This window comes from Symphalangus syndactylus, chromosome 18 (assembly GCF_028878055.3).
Source record: "Symphalangus syndactylus isolate Jambi chromosome 18, NHGRI_mSymSyn1-v2.1_pri, whole genome shotgun sequence".
NCBI classification, from domain to species: domain Eukaryota; kingdom Metazoa; phylum Chordata; class Mammalia; order Primates; family Hylobatidae; genus Symphalangus; species Symphalangus syndactylus.
In genome coordinates, this window is record NC_072440.2 from 57475523 (window position 1) to 57502713 (window position 27191).

At 45.6% G+C, this 27191-nt stretch overlaps 1 protein-coding gene and 1 pseudogene across 6 annotated transcripts in view; one reads left to right on the forward strand and one right to left on the reverse strand.

Moving 5' to 3' along the window:
• The window catches only part of DGCR2 (DiGeorge syndrome critical region gene 2), an 85585-nt gene that overhangs the window by 14426 nt on the left and 43968 nt on the right, over positions 1-27191 (forward strand). For 3 of the 6 annotated variants that reach the window (XM_055253618.2, XM_055253622.2, XM_055253617.2), the window contains exon 2: positions 17966-18088. The exons of 2 other annotated variants lie outside the window; for them this stretch is intronic. In XM_055253618.2, coding sequence (XP_055109593.1) covers positions 17966-18088 — 123 coding nt within the window. Of the gene's footprint in view, positions 1-13264; positions 14058-17965; positions 18089-27191 lie in introns of those variants that run through there. One more of the 6 variants, XM_063623354.1, reaches the window with a different exon arrangement.
• Positions 20086-26157, reverse strand: LOC129468485 (uncharacterized; annotated as a pseudogene).

Sequence of the window (27191 nt, forward strand, 5' to 3'; positions counted from 1 at the left end):
CTACTCCCTCTCCACTGTCACAGGAGAGCTGGCCACCTGTCTCCAGTGGTGGTGATGGGGAGTCAGGAGCTCCAGGGTCCAGGGGAGGAGTGACTGAGGGTGGAGCCTTCACTCAGAGATTCCACTTGCCCCGGGGGCTGTTTGGAAATGGGTTTGGTGGTTATGTGTTTGGGAGCTACTGCCATTTAGGGAGCCATATCAAAGAAGTTGCAGGCATATTTCAAAACCACAGCAGGAGTGTTTGCAGGTGTAAAATATTTTGTTCTAGTAAGTGGCCACTGGTAGGGAAAAAAAAGTACAGTATGTTGGTACATCCTTGGCTCTGCGCCAGACTGGTGGTGGGGCTCTGGTATCCCTGGGCTTTGTGCAGTGAGCCCCCAGAAGCGCTACTGGCTGCTGTCTTAGTGAAGGAAATGGCTCAGAACTGGAAAGTTTGGACCTGGTCCTCTAAGGAGTTAGAACGCAGAGCCCCAGCCAGGGGCTCTCCTGGCTTCAGGGATGGGGATTTGGGTGAAGGAGCCCACAGCCTGGCCTCTGATGCCTGTTCTGCTGCTGCCAACTTGATGTGGGACACTGAGTAGGCGGGTCAGCCCCTCTGAGAAGCAAGCTGGCTGGACTAGTTGGGGGTTTCAATACATAGAACAGCTTCAGGCCTTCCTTTACATTTTGCTAATGAAACTTCCAATCATCATTTTCCATGAGCCACACATGTCTTGCTCCCGTTTGAACTCTGGGCCCTCGTGGGTGAGGAGCCGGCTGGCCTCTGAGCTCCTTGTGGCTTGAGGTTCAGATGCTGGCATCCTTGGTGCTGTAGCCTGGTGGCTGCCAGTACAGAGGATGCCCAGGCCTCCAGGTATCAGCAGTCTTCACTGCCCCCCGCTGCTGAGACGCAGTGGCAGGTCAAACTGCACAGAACCCCTGGCCATGGTTCCTGCCTCCCGTCCTCTCTTTGCCCTTGTGGGTCCCTCTCAGAGCATTTACCTCTTCAGAGGACCTCCCAGGATTGTTCCTAGGGGTGGCATATGTGAAACTTAAGCAGCTGGGCATTGTTGGCATGATTTTCTCCTTTGGGCTTCATGACCTCTGTGGAAGTCAGGAGGGATAGGCAGGGCAGGATGGTCACCTCCATGCTTTACAGATGGAGGAAGCAGCCTGGTGAGGCTGAGTAGGGTTGCACGGGCCAGGAGCTGAAGAATGCTGTTTGTCTCGCGACAGATCTCTGGGGCGTCTTTCCAAGCCAGTCTTCCTGTGTGGTTCCAGGAAGCCACAGGGATGGGGAGGTTGCGTGCTGGCCTGCTGGTGCTACGGGGCAGTAGCAGCGATGGGGAAGGGGCTAGATGGGCTGCAGGGGAGAGCCGCAGGGACTGGTGAGCCAGGACCCCCAAGAACCTGGGTGTGGGGCTTTGTGGGAAGGTTAGAGGTGGCCCTCGGACTCCATAAAAGGGCAGATGGCATTTGAGCACTGTAGAGAAGGCAGGGAGTTTGTGATGTGATCACAGTTGGTTCTGGGATGGTCTGTGCACTGTTTGGAATGCCAGGTCCAGCCTTTCCTCACTTCCTAGCTCTGCCCTCCCAGGTCTGCTGTCTGTGCTGACGCAGGTTGGTGTTCTGATGATGCATTCCTCCGTCGCCAGCTGCGTCCCTTTCTGGAGTTATAGCACATCCCACGAAGCTATCTGGTCCCGAAGTCCCTCTGGGGCCCCGGAGTACAGCGTGCCTTCCAGAGCACGTGTCGCTCCCTTCCCCACTGGGCAGCACCTATTCAGGATGGGTGCTTGCTGGAGGCCTGCCCATGGCCCCTGGTGGCTCAGATGTTGGCCATCTCTGAGGCCCCATTCAAGGCCCTTATTATTCACTCTTGCCTCAGGACAGAGGTGACCCCTCCATTTAGAAGGTCACTGAGCAATATGCGCTCTGTTTTGTCTTTTAGTTATTTGTGCTATCAACAGTGGTCTCTGTCCTCTCTATTTTTTATTTTTTGAGATGGAGTCTCGCACTGTCACCCAAGCTAGAGTGCAGTCGCATGATCTTGGCTCACTGCAACCTCTGCCTCCCAGGTTCAAGCAATTCTCCCCACCTCAGCCTCCCAAATAGCTGAGACTACCGGTGTGTGCCACCACGCCTGGCTAATTTTTGTATTTTTAGTAGAGATGGGGTTTTGCCATGCTGTCCAGGCTGGTCTTGAATTCCTGGCCTCCAGTGATCCACCCACCTTAGCCTCCCAAAGTGCTGGGATTACAGGCGTGAGCCACCGTGCCCGGCCCTCTGTCCCTTCCTGAGGGCATCTGGAGAAGAGATGGCTGGCCCAGGGCAGAACCCAGCATCCACACCTCTGGTCTCCTAGAGCTGTGTGGTCGCCTGTTACAATAGCCCAGCGAGCCCTTGGCTTCCAAACCTTCTCCTGCTGCTGCTGCTGCTTTGAAGTGTGGTGCTGGACAAATCTCCCTTTCCTAGTAGCAACTTGTATGGAAAGTGAAATGACCTGTGGGAAAGCCCCACTGGGAAGCAACAGCCAGCTCTTTCCAAGACAGTAAGTGCAGTAAGGCTTTCCTGCCAGGTGTGAGCAGGCCTGCCAGGGATGCTGGAACCTTCTGTTCTGGGCACTCCAGCAGGGCATGGGTGTCCTCTGCCCCGGGTGTGGGAGTCTGTGTCTGATGGGTCTCAGACCGCTCTGGTGGAGACCTATCTTAGTGGGCTGTGAGTAGTGCTAGCAGATGGGCTGGAATTTCTCCTGCATTTCTTTGCTGGAAAATGTTTTGATTTTCTTAGTGATGTAACTGTGGACATGTGTGCTTCTGCTAGTACCCTGTCTCCCTCTTGTTCTTTGTGGGCAAATGTTGAAGAGAAATCAATTCTAAACAGTTTATGCAGCATACTAAATTTCACACAGTAATTTGAGACAGCTCAGTCTACATAGTTTAAAACAAGGCTAAAGCTTGCTGACAAAGAAGAAATTGAATCTAGAGAAAGAATCTGTATTGCAGAGACTCGTGTGTTTCTACAGGGCATGCATGAATCCACTAATTCCTGGGCGTTGCATAGCCTAAAGCAGTAGCTCTCCAAGTGTGCCCAGGGGTCTCTGGGGGTTCCCTGACCCTTCTAGGGGCTCCGTGAGGTCAAAACTGTTTTCATAATAATACTGAGGTGTCATTTGCCTCTTTCTCTCATCCTCACAAGCATAAGGTAGCATTTCCAGACCCTATTTGATGTGTGGTGACATCATTGCTCTGACAGCTAATGGGATGTATATTTGGGATTCTCTTTCTCTCTCTCTCTCTCTTTTGAAAGAACAGTGCCTCACTGTGTTGCCCAGGCTGGATTGCAGTGGCAGGGTCATAGCTCACTGTAACCTTGAACTCCTGGGTTCAAGAGGTACTCTCCCCTCCGCCTCCTGAGTAGGTAGTACTACAGACAGACACCACCACAACTGACTAATTTTTATTTTATTTTATTTGTAGAGTCAGGGTCTGGCTATGTTGCCCAGGCTGGTCTTGAATTCTTGGACTCAAGTGACGATCCCACCTTGGCTTCTCAAAGTGTTGGGATTATAGGCATGAGCCACTGCACCTGGCCTCTGTTTTTTTTTTTTTTTTTTTAAGAATTTTTTTGGCCGGGCGCGGTGGCTCACGCCTGTAATCCCAACACTTTAGGAGGCCGAGGCAGGTGGATCACGAGGTCAGGAGATCAAGACCATCCTGGCTAACACAGTGAAACCCTGTCTCCACTAAAAATACAAAAAATTAGCTGGGCGTGATGGTGCGTGCCTGTAATCTCAGCTACTCGGGAGGCTGAGGCAGGAGAAGGGCATGAACCCGGGCGGCGGAGCTTGCAGTAAGCTGAGATCGTGCCACTGCACTCCAGCCTGGGTGACAGAGCGAGACTCCTTCTCAAAAAGAAAAAAAACCTTTTTTTATTGTGGTAAAATACACATACAATTTACCACTTTTAAGTACACAATTCAGTGGCTTTAAGAATATTCAGAATGTTGTGCAGCCAGCACCACTACCCATTTCCAGAACTTCTTTTTTTATCATCCCAAACAGTAGCTCTATACTTTTTAAACAGTAACTCCCCAATTGCCCTGCCCACAGCCTTTGGCAATTTCTGTCTGTATAGATTTGCCCATTCTAGATATTTCATACTAATGGAATCATGCAATATGTTGTCCTTTGTGTCTGGCTTCTTTCACTTAGCATTATGTTTTCACAGTTCATCCATGTTATAGCATGTGTTAGTATTTCATTTCTTTTTTAAATTGTGGTAAGATATATGTAACATAAAATTTACCATTTTATCTTTTTTAGAGACAGGGTCTCACTGTGTTGTCAAGGCTAGAGTGCAGTGGTGCAGTCAAATCATAACTCACTGCAGCCCCGACCTCCTGGGCTCAAGTGATCCTCCCATCTCAGCCTCCAGAGTAGCTAGGACCATAGGTGCATGCCACCATGTCTGGCAAATTTTTCTATTTTTTGTGGAGATGAGGTCTCACTATGTTGTCCGGGGTGGTCTCAAACTCCTGGCTTCAAGCGATCTTCCTGTCTCAGCCTCCCAAAGTTTTGGGATTACAGGCATTAGCCACCATGCCCAGCCCCATTTCAACCTTTTTTTTTTTTTTTTTTTTTTGAGACAGAGTCTCGCTCTGTCGCCCAGGCTGGAGTGCAGTGGTGTGGTCTTGGCTTACTGCAAGCTCCACCTCCCGGGTTCACGCCATCCTCCCGCCTCAGCCTCCTGAGTAGCTGGGACTACAGGTGCCCGCCACCACGCCCGTCTAATTTTTTGTATTTTTAGTAGAGACGGGGTTTCACCGTGTTAGCCAGGATGGTCTTGATTGCCTGACCTCATGATCCGCCCATCTCAGCCTCCCAAAGTGCTGGGATTACAGGCGTGAGCCACCGCGCCCGGCCCCATTTTAACCATTTTTAAGTGTACGGTTAATTCAGCGGCGCTAAGAACATTCAGAATGTTATGCAACGAGCACCATTGCCCACTTCCAGAACTTTTTTGTCAATCCAAACAGAAACTAAACCCATTAGACAATACTCCCTATTCTCCTCACCCCTAGTCCTTGGCAACCACCATTCTACTTTCCATCCTTATTAAATTGACTACTCTAGGTACTTCTTATGAGTGAAATCATATACTATTTGCCTCTTTTGTGTCTGTCTGCTTTCACTTAGCATAATGTTGTCCAGGTTCATTCATGTTGTAGCATGTGTCAGAATTTTCTTCCTTTTTATGGCTGATGGCTGATCACGTTCACTTTTTTTTTTATTTTTTGTCTCACTCTTTCACCCAGGCTGGAGTATAGTGATGCGATCTCGACTCACTGCAACCTCTGCTTCCCAGGTTCAAACAATTCTTGTGCCTCAGCCTCCCAAGTAGCTGGGATTACAGGTGTGTGCCACCACGCCTGGCTAATTTTTGTAGTTTTGGTAGACATGGAGTTTCACTATGTTGGCTAGGCTGGCCTTGAGCTCCTGGACTCAAGTAATCCACCTGCCTCAGCCTCCCAAAGTTCCAGGATTACCAACAAGTGTGGTGAGCCACCATGCCTGGCCTGCATTCACTTTTTTTTTTTTTTTTTTTTAACAGAGTTTTGCTCTCTTTGCCCAGGCTGGAGTGCAATGGCATGACCTTGGCTCACTGCAACCTCCGTCTCCCTGGTTCAGGTGATTCTCAGCCTCCCAAGTAGTTGGAACTACAGGTGTGCGCCACCACACCTGGCTAATTTTTGTATTTTTGATAGAGACGGGGTTTCACCGTGTTGGCCAGGGTGGTCTTGAACTCTTGACCTCAGGTGATCTGCCCACCTTGGCCTGCCAAAGTGCTGGGATTACAGGCATGAGCCACCATGCCGGGCCCCACATTTACTTTTGAAGCGACACGGTACACCATTACTTCGTTGCGCATGGGGTACTACATGCCTGCTGTTTTTGTGGTGGAATAATATTCTTTTGTAGAGCTATAACACATTTATTTATCCTCCCATCTGTCATGGCCACTTGGGTTGTCTCTGCCTCTTGGCTGGTATGAATAATGCTGTTGGGAACAGTGGTGTGCCAGCATCTGTTTGAGTCTCTGCTTTTAGTTCTCTTGAGTACATGCCTATGTACTAAGGCATGTACTCTGTACTATGTACATGCCTAAGAGAGTGGAATAGTGAGCATTTGATAATTCTATTAAAAGGTTAAAACCTTTGAGCAGGTGCTTGGGATTCTTGTATTCAAAAAATTCTCAAGTTTTTTTTGAAACAGGGTTTTGCTCTGATGCCCAGGCCGGAGTACGATGGTGCAATCTCGGCTCACTGCAAAGGACCATCCACTTCTGAGGTTCAAGTGATTCTCCCACTTCAGCCCCTCCCGAGTAGCTGGGACTACAGGAGCGTGCCACTATGCCCGGCTGATTTTTGTATTTTTTGGTAGATACAGGGTTTCATCATGTTGGCCAGGCTGGTCTTGAACTCCTGACCTCAAGTGTTCCGACCACCTTGGCCTCCCAAAGTGCTGGGATTACAGATGTGAACCACTTTGTCTGGCCAAATTTCTCAGTTTTAATTTCTGATACAGTAAATATTGACAGATATAACCCACATAAATAAAAGCTCTTTGGGGTCTCCAATAATTTTAAGTGTATTAAGATGTCTTAGAATGAAGAAGTCTAGGAACTGCTGATGTGGCAGGTTTTTTGTTTTTTTTTTAAACGGAGTGTTGCTCTGTTGCCCAGGCTGGAGTACAGTGGCGCAATCTTGGCCCACTGCAACCTCCACCTCCTGGGTTTAAGAAATTCTCTGCCTCAGCCTCCAGAGTAGCTGGGATTACAGGCGTGTGCCACCATGCCCAGCTAATTTTTTTGTATTTTTAGTAGAGTCGAGGTTTAACCGTCTTGGCCAGGCTGGTCTTGAACTCCTGACCTTGTGATCCACCTGCCTTGGCCTCCCAAAGTGCTGGGATTATAGGCATGAGCCACCATACCTGGCCAAGGGTGACTTTTTTTTTTTTTTTAAAGACAGAATCTTGCTCTGTCATCCAGGCTGGAGTGCAGTGGTGCAATCTCGGCTCACTGCAACCTCCGCCTCCTGGGTTTAAGAAATTCTCTGCCTCAGCCTCCAGAGTAGCTGGGATTACAGGCGTGTGCCACCATGCCCAGCTAATTTTTTTGCATTTTTAGTAGAGTCGAGGTTTGACCATCTTGGCCAGGCTAGTCTTGAACTCCTGACCTTGTGATCCACCTGCCTTGGCCTCCCAAAGTGCTGGGATTACAGGCGTGAGTCACCACGCCTGGCTAAGGGTGACTATTTTTAAGCAACTTTGTATGTGGCAGAAATTGCACTTACTGCTTTACAGAGAGACTGTGGAGGATATTGAGAAAGGACAGGCAATGTTTTGTTGTTTGTGGTGTTTTGTTTTTTTGAGACAGGCTGGAGTGCAGTGGTGTGATCGTGACTCACTGCAGTCTTGACTTCTCAGGCTGAGGTGATTCTCCCACCTCACCCTCCTGAGTAGCTGGGACTACAGGCATGCACACCACCACACCTGGCTTATGTTTTGTATTTTTAGTAGAGCTGGGATTTCACCATGTTGCCCAGGCTGGTCTGGAACTCCTGGGCTCGAGTGATCTACCTGCCTTGGCCTCCCAAAGTGTTGGGGTAACAGGTGTGAGTCACCACACGTAGTCAGTGGAAACACAGTGTTGATGTCCAGCTAAAGCAATGCCAGTCTGACCTGTTGGAGTCACCATCTGGCGTGCTGTGCTGGATGCAAGCTCTGTCATGTCCTGGAGTTGACTGCTTTGTTCATTACCACAGCCCTGTCACCTGGAGAACTGCCTGGCACAGAGTAGGTGCCAGTGTTAATGAGTGATCTTCAGTTGCTTCCAGAATAGACCCGGTTTGACGGATGGATCACGAAGGGAGAAAACCTTCCCTGTTGGAGAACTTCTGACACTTCGTTGTCTGCTAGCAGAATACGGGAAGATTTTGAGCTGTGCAGTTCATTAGGCATTTAGTGAATGCCTCCATGTGTGGGGTGTTGGTGACATGGAGTATGGGGCAGCAATAAAGATGTGTCCTTCGGCCAGACACAGTGGCTCATGCCTGTAATCCCAAAACTTTGAGAGCATAAGGTGAGAGGATCGCTTGAGCTCAGGAGTTGGAGACCAGCCTGGGCAACATAGCAAGACCTTGTCTTTACTAAAAATAAAAAAAAAAAAATTAACTGAGTATGGTGATATGCGCCTGTAGGCCCAGCTACTTGGGAGTCTGGGGCAAGAGGATCACTGGAGCCCAGGCTGTCTATGCTGCAGTGATCTGTGGTCATGCTGCTGCATTCCAGCCTGGGTGACAGAGCGAGACCCTGTCTCAAAAAACAAAACATTTACATGTATGTAAAATGTCCCTATACGTATACCCCAGAACAGGGTTTGGCAAACTACACCTGCAACTGGCCACTTTTTTTTTTTTTGTTTTTCGCTAAAGCTGTATTGGACATGCCTATGCCCACGCATTCCCATATTATCTGCAGCTGCTTTAGCTCCACGGCAGCAGGGTTGAGCAGCTGTGGCAGAGAGAGGGTGGCCTGCGAAGCTGGCCACCTGGAAATACTTATCATCTGGCCTTTGAGGGAAAAGTGTGCTGACCCTACCAAGGTGTGAAGACAAGAACAGAGAAGAGCTGCTTAGGAAAACAGGGCTAGGCCAAGAAGGCTGACTCAGGGGAGTTTGGGGAGGGGTTCCTGGAGAGTGGTGTGTCTTGAGACCTGGGAAGAGGGGATGCCATGGACTAAGGCCCAGCAGTGGGGAGCCCAGCTGTGTTCAGGATGTAGCAAGACAGTTATTCTGCTGATAGCTTATTTTTCCTCTTTTGATAACTTTTTTTTTTTTTTTTTTAAGTCTGGAGAAAGAAAGAAAAGGACAGAAAATCCATGTGGGGGCTATTTTAGCCAGAGCTGTCTGGTTGTAAGGAGTAGCTGTAGGAGGAAGTTTTCCCTGAGCCCAGGGAGGAACCACAGCCATCCTCGGGGTCATGGGACTGTGAAGGGTGTTGCTCCCCTTTCTCAGCCCTTCTGGTCTTACCCCTTACCTCTTTCTGCCTCAGGGTGCACAAAACTTCAAGTGACTGTCTCAGTCTGGCTAGCCTGGATCTTCCCACTCCCATCACCTTACAGACTCTTCTCATTGGCCCAGCCTGGGGCAGGGCAGGTGGCACTCATGGAGTGGCCAGATGGGCACTTCTCAAAGAGGAAGGCTGTTTGGGCCTTAGGAGCCTTTCCCAGACATGAATAGATTAGAGTATGGAGAGAAGAAATATTCTTCAAGTGTGTTTGAGTTATGGACGCTAAGTGTGGTTGGCTATGCCCTAGGAACACAGGAGTGAACAGTGCAGACATGACCTCTGCCCTCAGGAAGCTTTACTTTTTTTTGAGACAGAGCCTTGCTCTGTCGCCCAGGCTGGAGTGCAGTGGTGCGATCTCAGCTTACTGCAACCTCCGCCTCCTGGATTCAAGCAATTCTCTGCCTCAGCCTCCGGGGTAGCTGGGATTACAGGCACCCGCACCACACCTGGCTAATTTTTGTGTTTTTAGTAGAGACGAGGTTTCTTGGCCAGGCTGGTCTTGAACTCCAGATCTCGTGATCCACCCGCCTCGGCTTCCCAAAGTGCTGGGATTACAGGCGTGAGCCACTGAACCTGGCCGCTTCACTTACATATGTATATGTGCTGGGATTACAGGCGTGAGCCACTGCACCTGGCTGCTTCACTTTATCTATCTATCTATCTATCTATCTATCTATCTATCTATCTATCTATCTATCTATCTATCTATCTATGTTTACTATATACCAATATATAGGAAGCCAGGAGTGACAAGTACTACTTAGAAGCAGCTAAGGCAAGGCAAGGTGGATGTGGTGCATGGGGGAAGGGGCCTTGTTTGCCAGAGAAGACTTGGCTGACCCCAGGACATTTGCTTTTGGAGGATATAGGGGTATGGAGAAAGAAAACTCCCAGTGTTGTTACTTATTACTTCTTACTCAACTATTTCCAAAAATAATTTAAGGTAGTGCACTGAAGTTTTGCTAGGCCTAGGGTATGATATGTTAGGGCGTAGATTTGGAGGGCTGTGATGTGAGCTATGAATTTACTTTGAACAACACCATAGGTTGGTTTTTTTTTTTTTTTTTTAGTAGAATGGACACTGTTAAAATATTCTGCTGGGCATGGTAGCTCAGGCCTGTAGTCTGAGGTGGGAGAGTCATTTGACTTTGAGGCACCATGATTGTGCCTGTGAATAGCCACCACTGCACTCTGGCCTGGGCAATATAGTAAGACCCCATCTCTAAAAAATAAAAAAGAATGTTCTGTTGCTAAATTTCTATTCAGTTAATGAACTCTTTCTCAGTATAGTTTGGGAAATTAGAGGTTTTTTTTTCTTTTTTCTGCATTAGTCTTTAAAAAAATTTTTTTAAAACTTTATGGACACAGTAGTTACATGTATGGGATATATATGATATTTTGATACAAGCATAGAATGTGTAATGATCAAATTATGGTAATTGGGGTATCTGTCACTTCAAGCATTTATAACTTTTCTTGTGTTAGGAACGTTCTGATTCTGCTTAGTTATTTTGAAGTATAGGATAAACTATTATTAACTATAGTCACACTAGACCTTATTCCTTATTTCCGTTAACTGTGTTTTTGTACCTATTAACCAGCCTCTTTTTCTCACCTCCGCCTTTCCCAGCCTCTGGTAACCACCATTCCACTCTAGCTCCATGAGTTTAACTTTTTTTAAGCTCCCACATATGAATGAGAACATGTGAAATTTGTCTTTCTGTGCCTGGCTTATTTCACTTAACATAATGTCCTCCAGTTCCATTCATGTTGCCTTTTTATGGCAAAATAGTAAGAAATTAGAAATTTTTACCATAAAACTGAAGACCTAGAATACACTGAGGAAGAATGGAGGGTTCCAGGTTCTTGTTCTTATGGTTAATTGTGGCTGAGGAAGACAGATGTTATGCCAGAAGAGCTCGTCCCAATTGCTGATTTACTCATCAAATAATTCTTCAGTACCAGTCATGGCGCAAGCCCTGGGTTTATAATTATGAAAAGGACCTAGCTCCTGTATGGATGGCGGGGGTGAGATCTGGTAGGCCAAGGCTGTCTTTTCCAGAGGAGCAAGCATGTTAGGTGGGCCATGATTCAGTTTAGTTCTTCAGTTCCAGGCGTATCTAGTCCTAGAACACAGGGTGCCTGGATTTTTAGCCTTGTGGTCAGTATCTTTTGACCTCAAAGTTGTTTCCTGTTTATTTAAACAGAAATCTATTTCATAATAGTTTAAAAAAAAAGCCTTATTGAAGTATAATTGACTTATAATAAATGATACATAAAGTGTAAAATTTGAGGTTTTTTTGTTTGTTTTGAGACGGAGTCTTGCGCTGTCGCCCAGGCTGGAGGGCACTGGCGCGATCTCGGCTCATTGCAAGCTCCGCCTCCCGGGTTCACACCATTCTTCTGCCTCAGCCTCCCGAGCAGCTGGGACTACAGGCGCCTGCCACCACGCTCGGCTAATTTTTTGTATTTTTAGTAGAGACGGGGTTTCACCGTGTTAGCCAGGATGGTCTCTCCATCTCCTGACTTCGTGATTTGCCCACCTCGGTCTCCCAAAGCGCTGGGATTACAGGCATGAGCCACCGCGCCTGGCCAAGTTTTTTTGTTTTTTTGAGACAGAGTTTTGCTCTTGTTGGCCTAGGCTGAAGAGCAATGGCGTGATTTCGACTCACCGCAACCTCCACCTCCCAAGTTCAAGCGATTCTCCTGCCTCAGCCTCCAGAATAGCTGGGATTATAGGCATGCACCACCACGCCTGGCTAATTTTGTATTTTTAGTAGAGATGGGGTTTTTCCATGTTGGTCAGGCTGGTCTCGAACTCCTGACCTCAGGTGATCCACTCGCCTCAGCCTCCCAAAGTGCTGGGGTTACAGGCGTGAGCCTCTGCGCATGGCCAAATTTGAGTTTTCATATATGTATAAATCTGTGAAACCATCACCACAGTCAAGATAACGAAAACAGAGTATCGTCACCGCAAAGGTTTTCTCGTGCTCCTTTGTAATCCCTCCCACGCCATCCCTTTCTGTCATGATAGCTGCAAGTGCATTTTTTAGATTTTTATATAAATGTTGTCATACAGTAGGTATTCTTTTCAGTACAATCTGGCTTCTTCACTCAACATAATTATTTTGAGATTCATCCGTGCTGCGGAATGTGTTAACAGCTTATTCCTTTTTATTGCTGAGTAGTATTCCATTGTATGGCTGTACACAACTTACCGATTTGCTTCTTGATAGACACTGTTTGTTTCCAGCTTTTGGATATTACAAATAAAAGTACTATGAACAAGTCTTTGTATGGACATATGCTTTCATTTCTCTTGGTTAAATACCTAGGAATGGAATGGTCAGGTTATATGGTAGGTATATATTCAGTTTTTAAAGAAACTGTCAAATTGTTTTCTGAAGAAGTTGTACCATTTTACATTTTCACTGGGAGAGTTCCAGTTGCTTCACACACTTGCCACCACTTGGTATGGTCATTCTTTTTCATTTTAGCCATTCTAGTAAGTGGTTTCTCTTCATGGTTTTTTGTTTTTGTTTTTGTTTGTTGAGACGGAGTCTCATTCTGTTGCCCAGACTGGAGTGCAGTGGTGCAATCTTGGCTCACTGCAACCTCTATCTCCTTGGGTTCAAGCAGTTCTGCCTCAGCCTCCTGAATAGCTGGGATTACAGGTGCACGCCACCACACCCATCTAATTTTTGCATTTTTAGTAGAGGTGGGGTTTCATCATGTTGGCCAGGCTGGTCTCAAACTCTTGACCTCAGGTGATCCACCCACCTCAGCCTCCCAAAGTGTTGGGATCACAGGCATGGGCCGCCGTGCCCTACCTCTTCATGCTTTAATTTGCATTTCCTTAATGACTAGATGTTGAGCATCTTTTCATGTGCTTGCTAGCCATCTGTATATCTTCTTTGGTTAAGCGACCATTAAGATCTTTTGCCTATTTTATTTATTATTATTTTTTTTAGAGTTGGGGAGGTCTTGCTGTTGCCTAAGCTGGAGTGCAGCATTGCAATCCTAGTTCACCACAGCCTCCAACTCCTAGGCTTAGGCAGTCCTCTTGCCTCAGCCTCCTGAGTAGCTGGGACTACAGGCATGTGTCACCAAGCCCAGCTAATTTTTTTTTTTTTTTTTTTTTTTTTTTTTGGTAATGTAGAGATGAGGTCTTGTTATGTTGCACAGGCTGGTTTTGAACTCCTGGGCTCAAGTGTTGCTCCCACCTTGGCCTCCTAAAGTGCTGGGATTACAGGTATAAGCCACTGCACTTGGCCCATGCCCGTTTAAAAAATTGGGTTTTCTTATTGAAATTTGAGAATGCTTTATATATTCTGGATACAAGCAAGCCCTTTATCAGATACATGATTTGCAAATGTTTTCTCTCTGTGTGTGGTTTGTCTTTGCATTATCTTAACATGTCTTTTGAAAAACAAAAGTTCTCAATTTTGATGAAGTCCAATTTATCAACTTTTTCTTTTATAGATTGTGTTTTTGGTAGATATATTAAAGGTATTTGCTTAAACCAAGGGTGTGAAGATTTTCTTCTTGTGTTTTCTTCTCTGAGTTTTATAGTTTTAGGCTTCACCTGTAGGCCTATGATCTATTTTGATTTTTTTTTTTTTTTTTTTTTGAGACAGTTTCGCTCTTGTTGCCCAGGCTGGAGTGCAATGGCACTATCTCGGCTCACCACAACCTCCGCCTCCCAGATTCAAGCGATTCTCCTGCCTCAGCCTCCCGAGTAGCTGGGATTACAGGCATGCACCACCCTGCCTGGCTAATTTTGTATTTTTAGTAGAGACGGGGTTTCACCATGTTGGTCAGGCTGGTCTCGAGCTCCCGACCTCAGGGGATCCACCCGCCTCAGGCTCCGAAAGTGATGGGATTACAGGCGTGAGCCACTGGGCCTGGCTATTCTGAATTTTTTATGCGGTTCAAGGAATGGATCAAGGTAGTTGTTCTTTGTTCCTCTTTCTTCCTCCTCCTCCTTCTCTTCTTCCTTCTTCCTCCTCTTCCTCCTCCTTTTTTTAACTTCATTTTGTAGATGAACTCCTTCCTTCCTTCTTCCTTTCCTTCCTCCTCCTCCTCCTCTTCATTTTTCTTTCTTCCCTGTTTTCCCAGTACCGTTCTGTTGAAAGGACTGTTCTTTCTCCAGGGAGCTGCCTTTGTACCTTTGTCATAAATTAGTTGGTCACATATGTGTGGGTTTGTTTCTGCACTCTGTTCTGTTCTCTTGATCTTGATGTCTGTTTTGATGCTTGTATCACACTGTCTTGATTATTGCTCCTTTGTGGAGTCCTCCAAGTTTGTTCTTTCAGTTCAAAGTTGTTTGGAGTATTCTGTCTTTTGTCTTTCTATATGAATTTTAGAGTCACTCAGTTTCTACAAGAAGTCCTGCTGAAATATTGATTGGGGTTAAATTGAATCTGTGGGTCAATTTGAGTATAATTGATATTAATAGTTTTGAATCTACTAGTCCATGAACACTATATGTCTCCCTAAAGGTTTAGGTCTTTAAAAAATGTTTTTTTTTCAGCAATGTTGAAAATTTTTCAGTGTACAGGACTTGACATCTTTTGTTAGATTTATACCTAAGTATTTCTTATTTTTTGATACTATTGCTAATGGTAATTTTTAAATATCTGAACTTATGGTAGAGTTTGTATAGAATTGACATCAATTCTTCCTTAAATATTTGGAGGAATTTTCCATTGAAGCTATTTGTGCCTGGAGTTTCCTTTGAAGATTTTTAACTAAAAATTCAATTCCTTTTAGGGCTGTTCAGATTGTTTATTTATTTTGGAGTGAACTTTGCATTTCATCTTTCAAAGAATTTGTGTATTTCATCCAAATTGTCAGATTTATTGACGTAAAGTTTTTCATACTATTACCTTATTCTTCACCCCTCCTCTGTTAGCCTTTATAATTTCTCTGGAATCCATAGTGATGACATCTCTCTTCTGACAGTGGTATTTTTTTTTTTTTTTTTTTTTTAAGATGGAGTCTCGTTCTGTCAGCCAGGCTGCAGTGCAGTTGCGTAATCTTGGCTCACTAAAACCTCTGCCTCCCAGGTTCAAGCGATTCTCCTGCCTTAGCCTCCTGAGTAGCTGGGACCACAGGCATGGGCCACCACACCTGGCTAATTTTTGTATTTTTAGTAGACGGGGTTTCGCCATGTTGGCCAGGCTGGTCTCGAACTCCTGACCTCAGATGATCTGCTGGATCATCTCCCAAAGTGTTGGGATTACAGGTGTGAGCCACCACACCCAGCCTGGTATTTTGTATTCTTTATTTTTTTTGCTGATCAGACTGTCTAGAGGTTTATTAATATTACTGATCTCAAAAAAACAACTTTTGTTTTTCTTATTTTCTCTATTATTTTTCTGTTTTCAATTTCAGTAATGTCCATTCTCATCTTTATTATTTCTTATTGCTGGGTTTCATTTGCTCTTCTTTTGTAGTTTCCTTTTTTTTTTTTTTCAGGTTCAAGCGATTCTCCTGCCTCAGCCTCCCAAGTTGCTGGGATTACAGGCGTGCATCACCACACCCGACTAATTTTTGTATTTTAGTATTCACCGTGTTGGCCAGGCTGGTCTCGAACTCCTGATCTCAAGTGATCCGCCTGCCTCAGCCTCCCAGAATGCTGGGATTACAGGCATGAGCCACCACGCCCAGCCCTTGCTGGTTTTCTATCTGCTTGTTCTATCAAGAGGGTTATTAAAATCTCTGACTTTAATTGTGGACTCGTCTGTTAGCAGTTATAGTAGTTTTTGTTTCATGAATTTTGAAGTTTCTTTTGTAAATTTTAATAGATACATAAACATTTAGGATTATGTCCTCTTGAATCAATCCCTGTATCATTATTAAATGACCTTCTTTATTCCTGGTAATATTTGCACTGAAGTCAACTTTGTGTGATATTAATACACTCCAGCTATCCTTTTTTTGAGACAGGGTCTCAATCCTGTTGCCCAGGCTGTAGTGCAGTAGCACGATTATAGCTCACTGCAGTAGCACGATTATAGCTCACTGCAGCCTTAACTTTCCAGGCTCAGGTGATCCTCCCACCTCAGCCTCTCGGGTAGCTGGGACTACAGGCATTTGTCCCAATACCCGGCTAATTTTTTGTATTTTTAGAGAGATGGCGTTTTGCCATGTTGCTCAGGCTGGTCTTGAACTCCTGGGCTCAAGTGATCCTTCTGTGTCAGCCTCCCAAAATGCTGAGATTTTGGGGATTACAGGAGTGAGCCACTGTACCCACCCTTCCAGCTATCCTTTGATTAGTGTTAACATGGTATATCTTTTTTTATTCTTTTATTTTCTCTTATTTATGCCTATATAAAGTGAGTTTCTTTTAGGTAATATGTAGTTGTATCTTGCATTTTTCCCTACATGACAAATTCTGCCTTTCACTTGGAGTGTTTAGATCATTCTGTATGCTTATTGATTAGGCAAGTTTAATTAAAATCTACCATATTACCCTTTGTTTTCATTTGTACCATCTGTTTGTCTCCTTTTTTTTTTCTTTTGGATTTTTTTTATTCTCTTCTATGTTGGCTTACTTGCTATAACTCTTGTGTTATTTTAGTGGGGTTCATCATTAACTTATCATAGACTACCTTCAAGTGATGGACCACTTTATCTGTAGTTTGAGAGCCTTAAAACAGTGTGCTTCTGTTTCTCTCTTCCTAGCTTTGGTGCTATTATTGTCAAAATTTTACTTCTGTATATGTTATAAACTGCACAATATAGTATCTGTGTTTTTGCTTTAAATAATTGTAGGTCAACAGCGTTTTCTTTCAGAACTTTAACATGTCATATCACTGTCTTCTAGGCTGTATTGTTTCTAATGAGAAATCTGCTGTCATCTAGATCTTTGTTTTTCTGTGCATGCCTTCTTTTTCTGCCTGCTTTTAAGATTTTATTGCTGATTTTAAGCAATTCAATTCCAATGTGACTTGGAGTTGTATTCTTTGTATTTCTGGTGCTTGTGGTTCATTGAGGTACTTGGAGTTGTGGGTTTATAGTTTTCATCAAATTGGGAAATTTTCCCCATTGTTTCTTCAGATGTTGTGTCTGTTCCCCCATGTATTAGGGTGTGTGAGGTTGTTTCACAGCTTACTGATGATTTGCACATTTTTTCCTGGTATTTTTTCATTCTGTGTTTTAGTTCAGAGTGTTTCTATTGTTATGTCTTCAAGTTACTAATCTTTTCTACTACAAAATCTAACCCGTTAATGTTCTGCAGTGTATTTTTCATCTTAAGTGTTACAGTTTTTATCTCTAGGTAATAGATTCGTAAAGGGCCAGGCATTAAATGTTTTCAGCTTTGCAGGCCATATAGTCTTTCCTGCAGCTACTCAGCTCTGCCGCTGTAACTTGAAAGCAGCCATAGACAATATGTATTTGTGGCTGTGTTCTGATAAAACTTGATTTTAAAAACAGATGGGGCCAGGCACAGTGGTACATGCCTGTAATCCTGTCACTTCGGGAGGCCGAGTCAGGCAGATCACTTGAGGCCAGGAGTTCAAGACCAGCCTGGCCAACATGGCAAAACCCCGTCTCTAGTAAAAATATAAAAATTAGCTAGGCGTGGTGGCACATGCTTGTAATTCCAGCTACTCAGGAGGCTGAGGGACAAGAATTGCTTGAATCCAGAAGGTGAAGGTTGCAGTGAGCTGAGACCGCACCACTGGCACTCCAGCCTGGGTGACAGAGTGAGACTCTGTCTCAAAAATAAATAAATAAATAAATAAACAAACCAACAAACAAATGGGAAGAGATTGATCCAGCCCATGGGCTATGGTTTGCTGACCTACTGCCACTTCCTCAATGGCCTCTCACCCTCTGGTCCCACAGAGCTGCGGTGCAACCCTGGGCAGTTTGCGTGTCGCAGCGGCACCATCCAGTGCATCCCCCTCCCCTGGCAGTGTGATGGCTGGGCGACTTGCGAGGATGAGAGCGACGAAGCCAACTGTCCAGGTGAGTGTGTTGAGTAGGTGGGGTACACACCACCTTGTCTCTTTGTTGTAGCTCAGTGACTGTGCCTCTTGTGAGGGGTGGAGGTGTGTGCTGTCTTAACACATTGGAAAGTTAGTTTGAGCCGACCCCTTCCTCTTATCTCTCTGTCTTTTTAAAAAATAGGTGCCCAACCTAGGCAGATCCCAGAACTTGCAAGATGGCAGGGCTGTGGGGAGGCCCTTGAGATGCCCAGGAGGCCACACTTAAGGAGGCGCTGCACTCCCTGGACTTGCATGATCTTGCGTGTGAACCCCTCCTGAGGGGTGGCACCTTGGCCGCCTCTCTGACCTTATCCCCATCCTGGCTCTGGATGTGGGTGCCTCTTGATCCTGAATGTGCTCTTTTAGACTGGCCTTGGCACGCCCTCCCCTCCTGCTCACTCATTCACCTGGAACTTTGCACTCGCAGGTTCTCTCCTGGCCATTATGTAGTCTCCTGAAGATGTATGGAAAGGCCACAAAAAGTCTAAATCGGACAACCAGGTTCTTCACCTGGTTTCTGCCCCAGCACCCTCAAGGAATACAGGGCACCCCATGAATAACAATGTTCACTGGATCCGTTGTTCTCAACTTTGGTTGGGTGGGAGGTGTAGTGAGTACTTGTGCATGTGTGTGTGAATGTGTGAGACATACATATACATGTATCCACGAATTCGTTTTTAAGACTAGGTGGTGCTGATAAAGCCACTAAGGGGAAAGTGTGTCTTACCCCAGCTTGAGAAGCACAGGCTTAAATGCTTTGGCCAGGCATGCAAACTCCTTCACAAGCTGGTTTAGGTCTGCTTTGCCAACCTGATTTATCACTACTTCCCCTTCAGTGGCTCAGCTGGGCTGTTTCCTGTGCCCACTCCCATTAATAATCTCCTAGATGCGTGCTTACTTTATGTTTTCCTGGAATTCCCTTGTTCTGTTTCTGCATAGACAAGCCTTGCCGTCCTTCAAGGTGTAGCTCAGATATTACCACAGTGGGAGAATGTCTGTGGTCCCTCCTTTTATGGATTGGCTTCTTCCAGTCCCCCGTTTGTCCCTCTCTTATAGCATCAGAACCATTGGTAATTCTCACCATTCCTGGTGTCCAGGATTGATTTTTCCATCCAGACCATGAGTTCCCAGAGGGCAGAGACCTTTCTTCTTCCTTAGTGGGACTTGGCCTAGGACATGAAAGGTGTGCCGTAATTCCTATAGGCTTAGTACTGAAGGAAAACCAATTCATTCCAACCAGGGTATTAGGTAGGGGATTAGGTGACATTTGAACTTGTGGTAGTTCTTTGAGGGGGGGGGGTTCCGAAATAAGCAGAGATGGTCTGGTCAGATTGTATTTGCCTGTAAAGAATGCTGTTTAGGCTGGGTGCGAAGGCTCACACCTGTAACCCAACACTTTGGGAGGCCGAGGTGGGTGGATCACTTTAGGCCAGGAGTTTGAGATCAGCTTGGCCAACGTAGTGAAACCCCGTTTCTAATAAAAATACAAAAATTGGCCAGGTGTGATACTGCACACCTATAATCCCAGCTACTCAGGAGGCTGAGGCACAAGTTGCTTGAACCTGGGAGGCGGAGGTTGCAGTGAGTCAGGATTGTGCCACTGCACTTTATCCTGGGCTACAGAACAAGACTCGGTGTCAAACGCAAAAAAAAAAAAAAAAAAAGCCAGGCGCAGTGGCTCATGCCTTGTAATCCCAACACTTTTGGAGGCCGAGGCAGGCAGGATCACTTAAGGTCAGGAGTTTCAGACCAGCCTGGCTGACATCGTGAAATTTCATCTCTACTAAAAATACAAAAATTAGCCGGGCGTGGTGGCGAGCACCTGTAATCCCAGCTGAGGCAGGAGAATCACTTGAACCCAGGAGGTAGAGGTTGCTGTGAGCTGAGATCATGCCAGTGCACTCTAGCCTGGGTGACAGAGTGAGATTCTGTTTCAAAAAAAAGAAAAGAATGCTCTTTAGAGGGGGCCCCTCCTGATCATCCCTGGAGCCCGTTCTTCATCAGATTATGCATGTCTCTGGTGGAGGTGTTTGCCTTTCCAAATGAGGGTTTGCATGGTGTTGGCCCAGTCAGGAGCCTCTGGGACACCCCTTTGTCTGGGAGCCTCTCTGGTGGGTCTTTGGAGTCAAAGCCCAGAGAAAGTGGATTCCCAGTGGGCTTCCCAGTGCTTGGGCTGCTGAAGTTCCCTGGTTGGTCAGCCTGGGGACGACCATGTGGTTATGAGTGGGAGCCTCCCCTTGTCTGACTCACAGAGACCTTATATCCAGCCTCTTGGAGAATTCCTGAAGAGAGAACCAGATGATGCTTGGTTCGCTTTCAAACGGAAGCAGAGTTTATTTGCTGTTTTCAAAGTGTCATTTGGCTTTGCTTTTGTGGTTGTTTGTAATAACTGTCCTGTTACACACACTGAACATAGCGGTATCCACACTCATAGTTGCCGCCTTGTTCATCTTTCCATGCTCTGAAGACTTGTTGAAGGCAAGGAGTAGGTTTTATTTCCCTTGACCACATGGCCTGGTACGGAGGAGGCATCAACTCTGCACTTGAATATTGGCTTGAAGTTCCATTGGTTGCTATATGTTTTCCCTAGACAGAAAAATAAAATCTCTCATAGAAGCCGAAAGTTACGAGTGGTGGCCTGCACCAGGACCGAGCAGTGAAGGCATGACAATGAGGACTCTTGTGTGCAAGCCCACTGAGGCTCGGTAGGGCCTAGGAGTGTTCCAGGTGGGCTGAGGAGGCCACTGCCCTGACAAGGCTCACCCTGCTTCTCCTTGACTCATGGTCCTATGATTGTCCTTGTATAGTGCTGTGTCACAGTCTGGAGGGTGAGCAGATTGATTTCTTTTTTTTTATTCGAGACGGAGTCTCGCTTTGTCGCCCAGGCTGGAGTGCAGTGGCGCAATCTCGGCTCACTGCAAGCTCCGCCTCCCGGGTTCATGCCATTCTCCTGCCTCAGCCTCTTGAGTAGCTGGGACTACAGGCGCCTGCCACCACGCCCGGCTAATTTTTTTTGTATTTTTAGTAGAGACAGGGGTTTCACTGTGCTAGCCAGGATGGTCTCGATCTCCTGACCTCGTGATCCGCCCGCCTCAGCCTCCCAAAGTGCTGGGATTACAGGCGTGAGCCACCGCGCCCGGCCAAGCAGATTGATTTCTAGTTGTTCTTAAAGTTGAGATTCTGAGCAAATTAAGCCATAAAAATGTACAAAGAATATGTAATACATATTTTCTTACTTCCCTGAATTAATAACTGCTAAAATCTTGTGATTTTTTTTCTAGTTTATTTTAAAAGAAATTTTTAAAAAGTCATGGATATAGAGTCAAGTCCTCATTGACACTCTCCCTTTCCCCAACATCCTCCCCTCTCAAAAAAGGAAACTCTTTGTGTTTGTTGAGGCGAGTAGAGAGTTAGCTAATAACCACCTTTGCTCAAAAGCTGTGACCTTCCTTTGTATGAGGAGAGTTTCAGTAACCCCTCGGGAAGCCCTGGCCATTCTCAGTCAAGTTGCTTTTGAACTAGACTTAAGGACTTCTGGAGTTACCGTATGAGGTTACTTCATTGCCCTGCTAAAAGCCTGCTAAAAAGGAGTATAAAAAATGTAAAACCAAAGGGACGAAAAAAGGGGAAAGATGTAACAGTAGATCAGTAATTTCTGCATGTTTTCGAAAAGAGGGAAATGACATGCTAGGTACAGCCTGGGCATTCAGTACCTTCCCACTCACTCCCTTCTGGGCTTGTCCCTGGGTTTCAGAGGCTGGAATGCTGGAGCAGTAGCACTCAGAACCCCCTGGCAGCAGGCTTTTGTGTGTCATTTGCCCTATGACATGTGTCTTGGGAAATGTGGCAAGTGGAAGGGAGGTGGAACCTTTCTTCCTCAGGCCATAGTGTATGTTGGGGGGTGTGCATGGGCTTAGATTTTTGAGGTGACTTTTTGCAGTGGCTTCTACCTTCCCCCACTGGCCAGCTGTCTCAGGGCTGCAGAGCAGCTGCAGTATTGGCAGCAGATTTTTGCGGTTTCCTAACCTATAGATGGCAGTAGGAGCTTCCTGACTCTTGACGATAACTGTAGGAATTAGATGGGGAGTTAGTTAGCCCACTTTACTTTCGCTCACACTATATAGCCTTGCCAGTTGTTTTGAAAGCACCCATTTTCTGTATTAAACCCTTCGTGTTTGAAATGCCTTAGCATGGTTTCTGTTTTCCCTGTGGAACCATCTTTGATATAAACGAGAATTAACAAAAGATGTGTAAAATTTTTGAGGGAGAAAAATTTGCAATTTTATTAAGAGACATTAAAGAAGACAAATAAATAGTGGCAGAATGTTCTTGCCTAGGAAGACAGAATCTTTGAAAAACTCATATTATTCTGTGGATTCAGTGCCTCTTTAAAGCTCCGTGAGTTTTATGTGAAATGTGATAAGTCGATTCTAAAATGTTGAGAAGAATTAAGTCCTAGTATTGAGAGGTCGTTGTGAAGAAGAAGAATGAGGAGGGAGCACTTGCCTTGCCCGTATCAAGATTTACTTCAAAATTGGCTCAGGGAAATCCAAATTGGCCAGTGAGACATAAGCTGTCAGAAACAGACCTAAGAAGCTTGAATTCCAGAGGTGGAATTTCATATTGCTGTGCAAAGGGTGGACTCTTCGAACACAGTGCTGTGACAGTCGGAGAAGGGTGCAGTTGGATCCCTAACTCACAACATACAGGAAATTCAGTTTTGGATAAATTATAGGAGACTATCTTTAAGACCTTGATAGGGAAGTGTGCCTTTTTCTTTTTTTTTTTTTTTTTTGAGACAATGTCTGGCTCTGTCACCCAGGCTGGAGTGCAGTGACACGTTCTTGGATCCCTGCAACCTCCGCCTCCTGGGCTCAAGCCATCCTCCTACCTCAGTCTCCCGAGTAGCTAGGACTACAAGCATGCACCACCATGCCCGGCTAATTTTTGCATTTTTTCATAGAATCGGTGTTTCGCCACGTTGCTCAGGCTGGTCTCTAACTCACGAGTTTAAGCAATCTGCCTGCTTCGGTCTCCCAAAGTGCCTGGATTACAGGGGTGTGAGCCACTGCGCCCAGCTACCTTTTTCTTTTCTTTCTTTTTCCTTTTCTTTTTTTTTGGGAGATGGAGTTTTGCTCTGTCGCCCAGGCTGGGGTGCAGTTGTGCGATCTCGGCTCACTGCATCCTCCACCCCCTGGGTTCAAGTGATTCTCCTGCCTCAGCCTTCTGAGTAGCTGGGATTACAGGCATCTGCCACCACGCTCGTCTAATTTTTGTATTTTTAGTAGAGACAGGGTTTTGCCATGTTGGCTGGGCTGGACTTGAACCCCTGATCTCAGGCAATCTGCCTGCCTCGGCTTCCCAAAGTGCTGGGATTACAGGTGCGTGAGCCACCACACCTAGCCTCTGGCCACCTTTTTCTTAATCACATAAAATATTCACTCTAAAATAAAAATGACTGAATTTGCTAGATTAAAATTAAGATCTCTCGTTTATTGAAAGACACCCATAGGCCAGGTGCTTATGCCAGGAATCCCAGCACTTCGGAAGGCCAAGGTGGGCAGATTGCCAGAGCCCAAGAGTTCCAGACCAGCCAGGGCAACTTGGTGAAATCCTGTCTCTATTAAAAAAAAAAAAAAAAAAAAAAGAATTAGCCAGATGTGGTGGTACACATTTGTAGTCCCAGCTCGTCAGTAGGCTGAGGTGGGAAGAATCACCTGAGTCCCTGAGGTCAAGGCTACAGTGAGCCGAGATTACACCACTGGACATCAGAGTGAGACCCTGTCTCAAAAAAAAAAAAAAAAACAAAAAACAAACCCCAAAACAAACAGACAAAAAACACCAGTAAAGACTGTGAAAAGACAAGCTAGAGTGGAGAGAAGATATTTGCAACACTTACAGCCTATAAAGGATAAGGATTCTAATTCAGTGTATATAAAGAACTCCTATAAAGCATTTCATAGATGGTGATTAAACATAGAAAAAAACATTTAACCTCGTTGGTATTCTAAGACTACATACAGTGAGATACCACTTTACAGATGCTTAGACTGGCAAAAATTAAGATGTTGGAGAGGATATGGATAGTGTGGAAATTTTATGTGCTTCTTTACACCCACTCTGGAATAGAGACATTATCTTGCAAAACTGAACATTCTTATTTTCTGTGATCCACGATTTCTATTTAGGGAAACTCTGGAAAAATTCTTGCAAAATTGTGTGTCCAGTTTTTCCAGAGTGGGTGTAAAGGAGCACATAAAATTCCAAGCCATCCACATCCTCTCCAACTCTTGGTTTTGTCAGACATCTTAATTTTTGCCATTGATATATGTCTTGGAAACAACCCAAGTGTCTGTGCTCACATGATGGAATGTTATACACCAGCAACAGTAGTGAATGTTGGGTTTATGCAGCAACATGGATGAATCTTGAAAACAGAACGTCAGCTAAAAGCAAGTTGCCAAAAACGACATATGGCACAATATAGAGAAGCAAAGCAGATCGTTATATTACTTATAGATACATACACATGTGGTAAACTAAAAGAAAAAAATAAGCACAGTGATACACAAAATTCTAGTTCCTGGTGGGGAGACAGAGGGATACAAGACTGGGAGAAGCAAAGTGGCGCTTGAATTCCTAAGTGGGGTGTGGGGAGGTCGCTCACAACTGTATTTGATTATTAGGCTTATGAATCTTACATATGTGCTACATACATTCTTTGAAATGTTTGAAATATTTCACGTATTATACAGCTTTTTTTCTTTCCAAAGAAAAGCCAACGGGAGAGTTAAACTGACTTGGCATAGCAGAGCAGCTGCAACCATGGGCCTGCTTGAGTGAGAACAACAAGAAATAAGCAGTTTGCCCAGCAGCCTCCCAGAAAGGCTCAGTGCTTGAAGGCTCTGAGTGCCAAGGGTGGCAGGCATCAGGCATAGACATGGGAATGGGACAGGCATTAGTGGAATTCTCTCTTGGCAACTGCATTCCCTTCTTCACTTTCCATCACTGGGTGACTCCTTCTGCTACCATAAGTTGTGGGGTTTCATTTCTTTTTTTTTTATACAGAGTCTTGCTCTGTTGCTCAAATGGAGTGCAGTGGTGAAACCACAGCTGACTGCCACCTCAAACTCCTGGACTCAAGCAATCCTCCCACCTCAGCCTCCTGAGTAGCTGAGACTACAGGCGTACACCACCATGCCCAGCTAATTTTTAGATTTTTTGTAGAGACGAGGTCTCGCCCTGTTGCCGAGGCTGGTCTTGAACTCCGGGGCTCTAGCAATCCTGCCCTCAGCCTCCCAAAGTGCTGGGATTACAGACATGAGCCACTGTGCCCCGCAGGAGTTGATTTTCTAGACCGACACTGTCCAGTGTAGTAGCCATGAGTCACATGTGGCTGTTTTTTTTTTTTTTCCTGCCTCAGGTTTATTTGTACAAATAGAACAGGAGGACCCCAGCCCCATGTAGATGGTAGCCCAGGGGCGGGGGTGTGGGGTCGCACCAGTCCTTCTGTCCTCACGTTGGCAGAGATATCTACTCTGAAGCCTTTGTAGGGGGCCTGGGCACCTTTGGGAGCCTGAGCTGGAACTGAAGCTGGAGCCGCAGCCTGGGCCTTGGTTTGATCCTTGGCCTTGGCCTTTGGCCGGCACAGCCTGAGCCCCTTGGCAATACGGGCACGAGCACGCTTCCCAAGCTTGGGGTGGGTAGTGTAGGCAAGTCGATCGAGCTTCTGGCTGACACCCTTTGGGATCTTGGGCTTAACCTCCTTGGGCTTTATGAGGGCCTTGATAGCCTCGGCACGTGCACTCATGGTCTTGGCATCATTGGCCTGCATCTTCTTTAGGCGCTTCTTCTTGTGCTTCTTGGCGAAATGCATGTTCCTCAGGAACTTGGGGTCCACCCCTTTAAGAGATTCGTATCTTGTGATTGGGGTTTCTTGATACCATTTCTGTGCCATTTTCGGGACTGGTTGTGTGTGGTGTGGTTCTTGGACTTGGCCATGTCTGCACCTTAAGCCGTGGCTCCCGAAGCGCCTAGAACCGGAAGAGCACATGTGGCTGTTTTGAAGGAAGATGTGCAGCAGGTGTAAAATACACACCAAATAGGAAAGACCTAGTACAAAAAAAGAACGTAAAACATCCCATGAATACTTCTTTATATTGATTCCATGTTGCAATAATAGTATTTTGAATATATTGGGTTAGATAAAGTATTAAAATTAATTTCATGTTTGTTTCTACTTGTTGAAATGTGGTTTGCATTGTGTTCCTATTAGACAGCACTTAAAGTCTGCAAAATAAGTGACACCAGGTACAACAGAGGGGAGTCGTGGAGGTTGAAAATAGAGGAATTAAGAGAAATTCTCTGTAATGACAAGTAGGATGCTCAGGCCTATCTTCTGCCCTGCTCCCCAGATGTCAGCAACCAGGTGTTTTCCCAGACAGGAGATTGGAGGAGTCTTTCCTGGAGACACTGGCACTTCATACAAGAGGTAGAAAAGTGTCAACATAATGGAAGGTTTCCAACTGAAAGACTAGCTCTCCCACCGTGGTCCCTGACAAGCGTCTAGCCCACTAGTGCTCACAGAGCCTCTGGCTAGCTGGGTCACCTTCCTCTTAGGATGAAAGACAACCAGTGCTGACCAGATCTAGAAGAAAACATCCACTGTGGATATTCGCCAGACTCTGAACAAAGCACCCCAGACCAGAAGGGCCACAGCAAAGTGGCCTGAGGCAGCCAACTCTGCTGTATGTCATATCGTGGTTAAATGTGGGGGCTTGAACCAGAGACTGGGGCTGCTCCCCTGCTTTCACCACTTACTGGCTGTGATCCTTTGGGCAAATTGCATCCGTAAAATGGAGAAAATAATAGTGCCTGTCACTTGGGGTTGTTGTGAGGATTAAATTACATGCTACATATAAAGGGGTTAGACAAGAATGTAGCACACAGTAATCCCTCAATTAGCAGTTGTTTTATTCATGTAATAAAACTTAAAAAAATGTATTCTGACATTGGTAAAACGGCAGTCTAGGAAGCTCCAGGTTCTCGTTCCACCATAGAAACATTAATAAGCAACTAGGGAC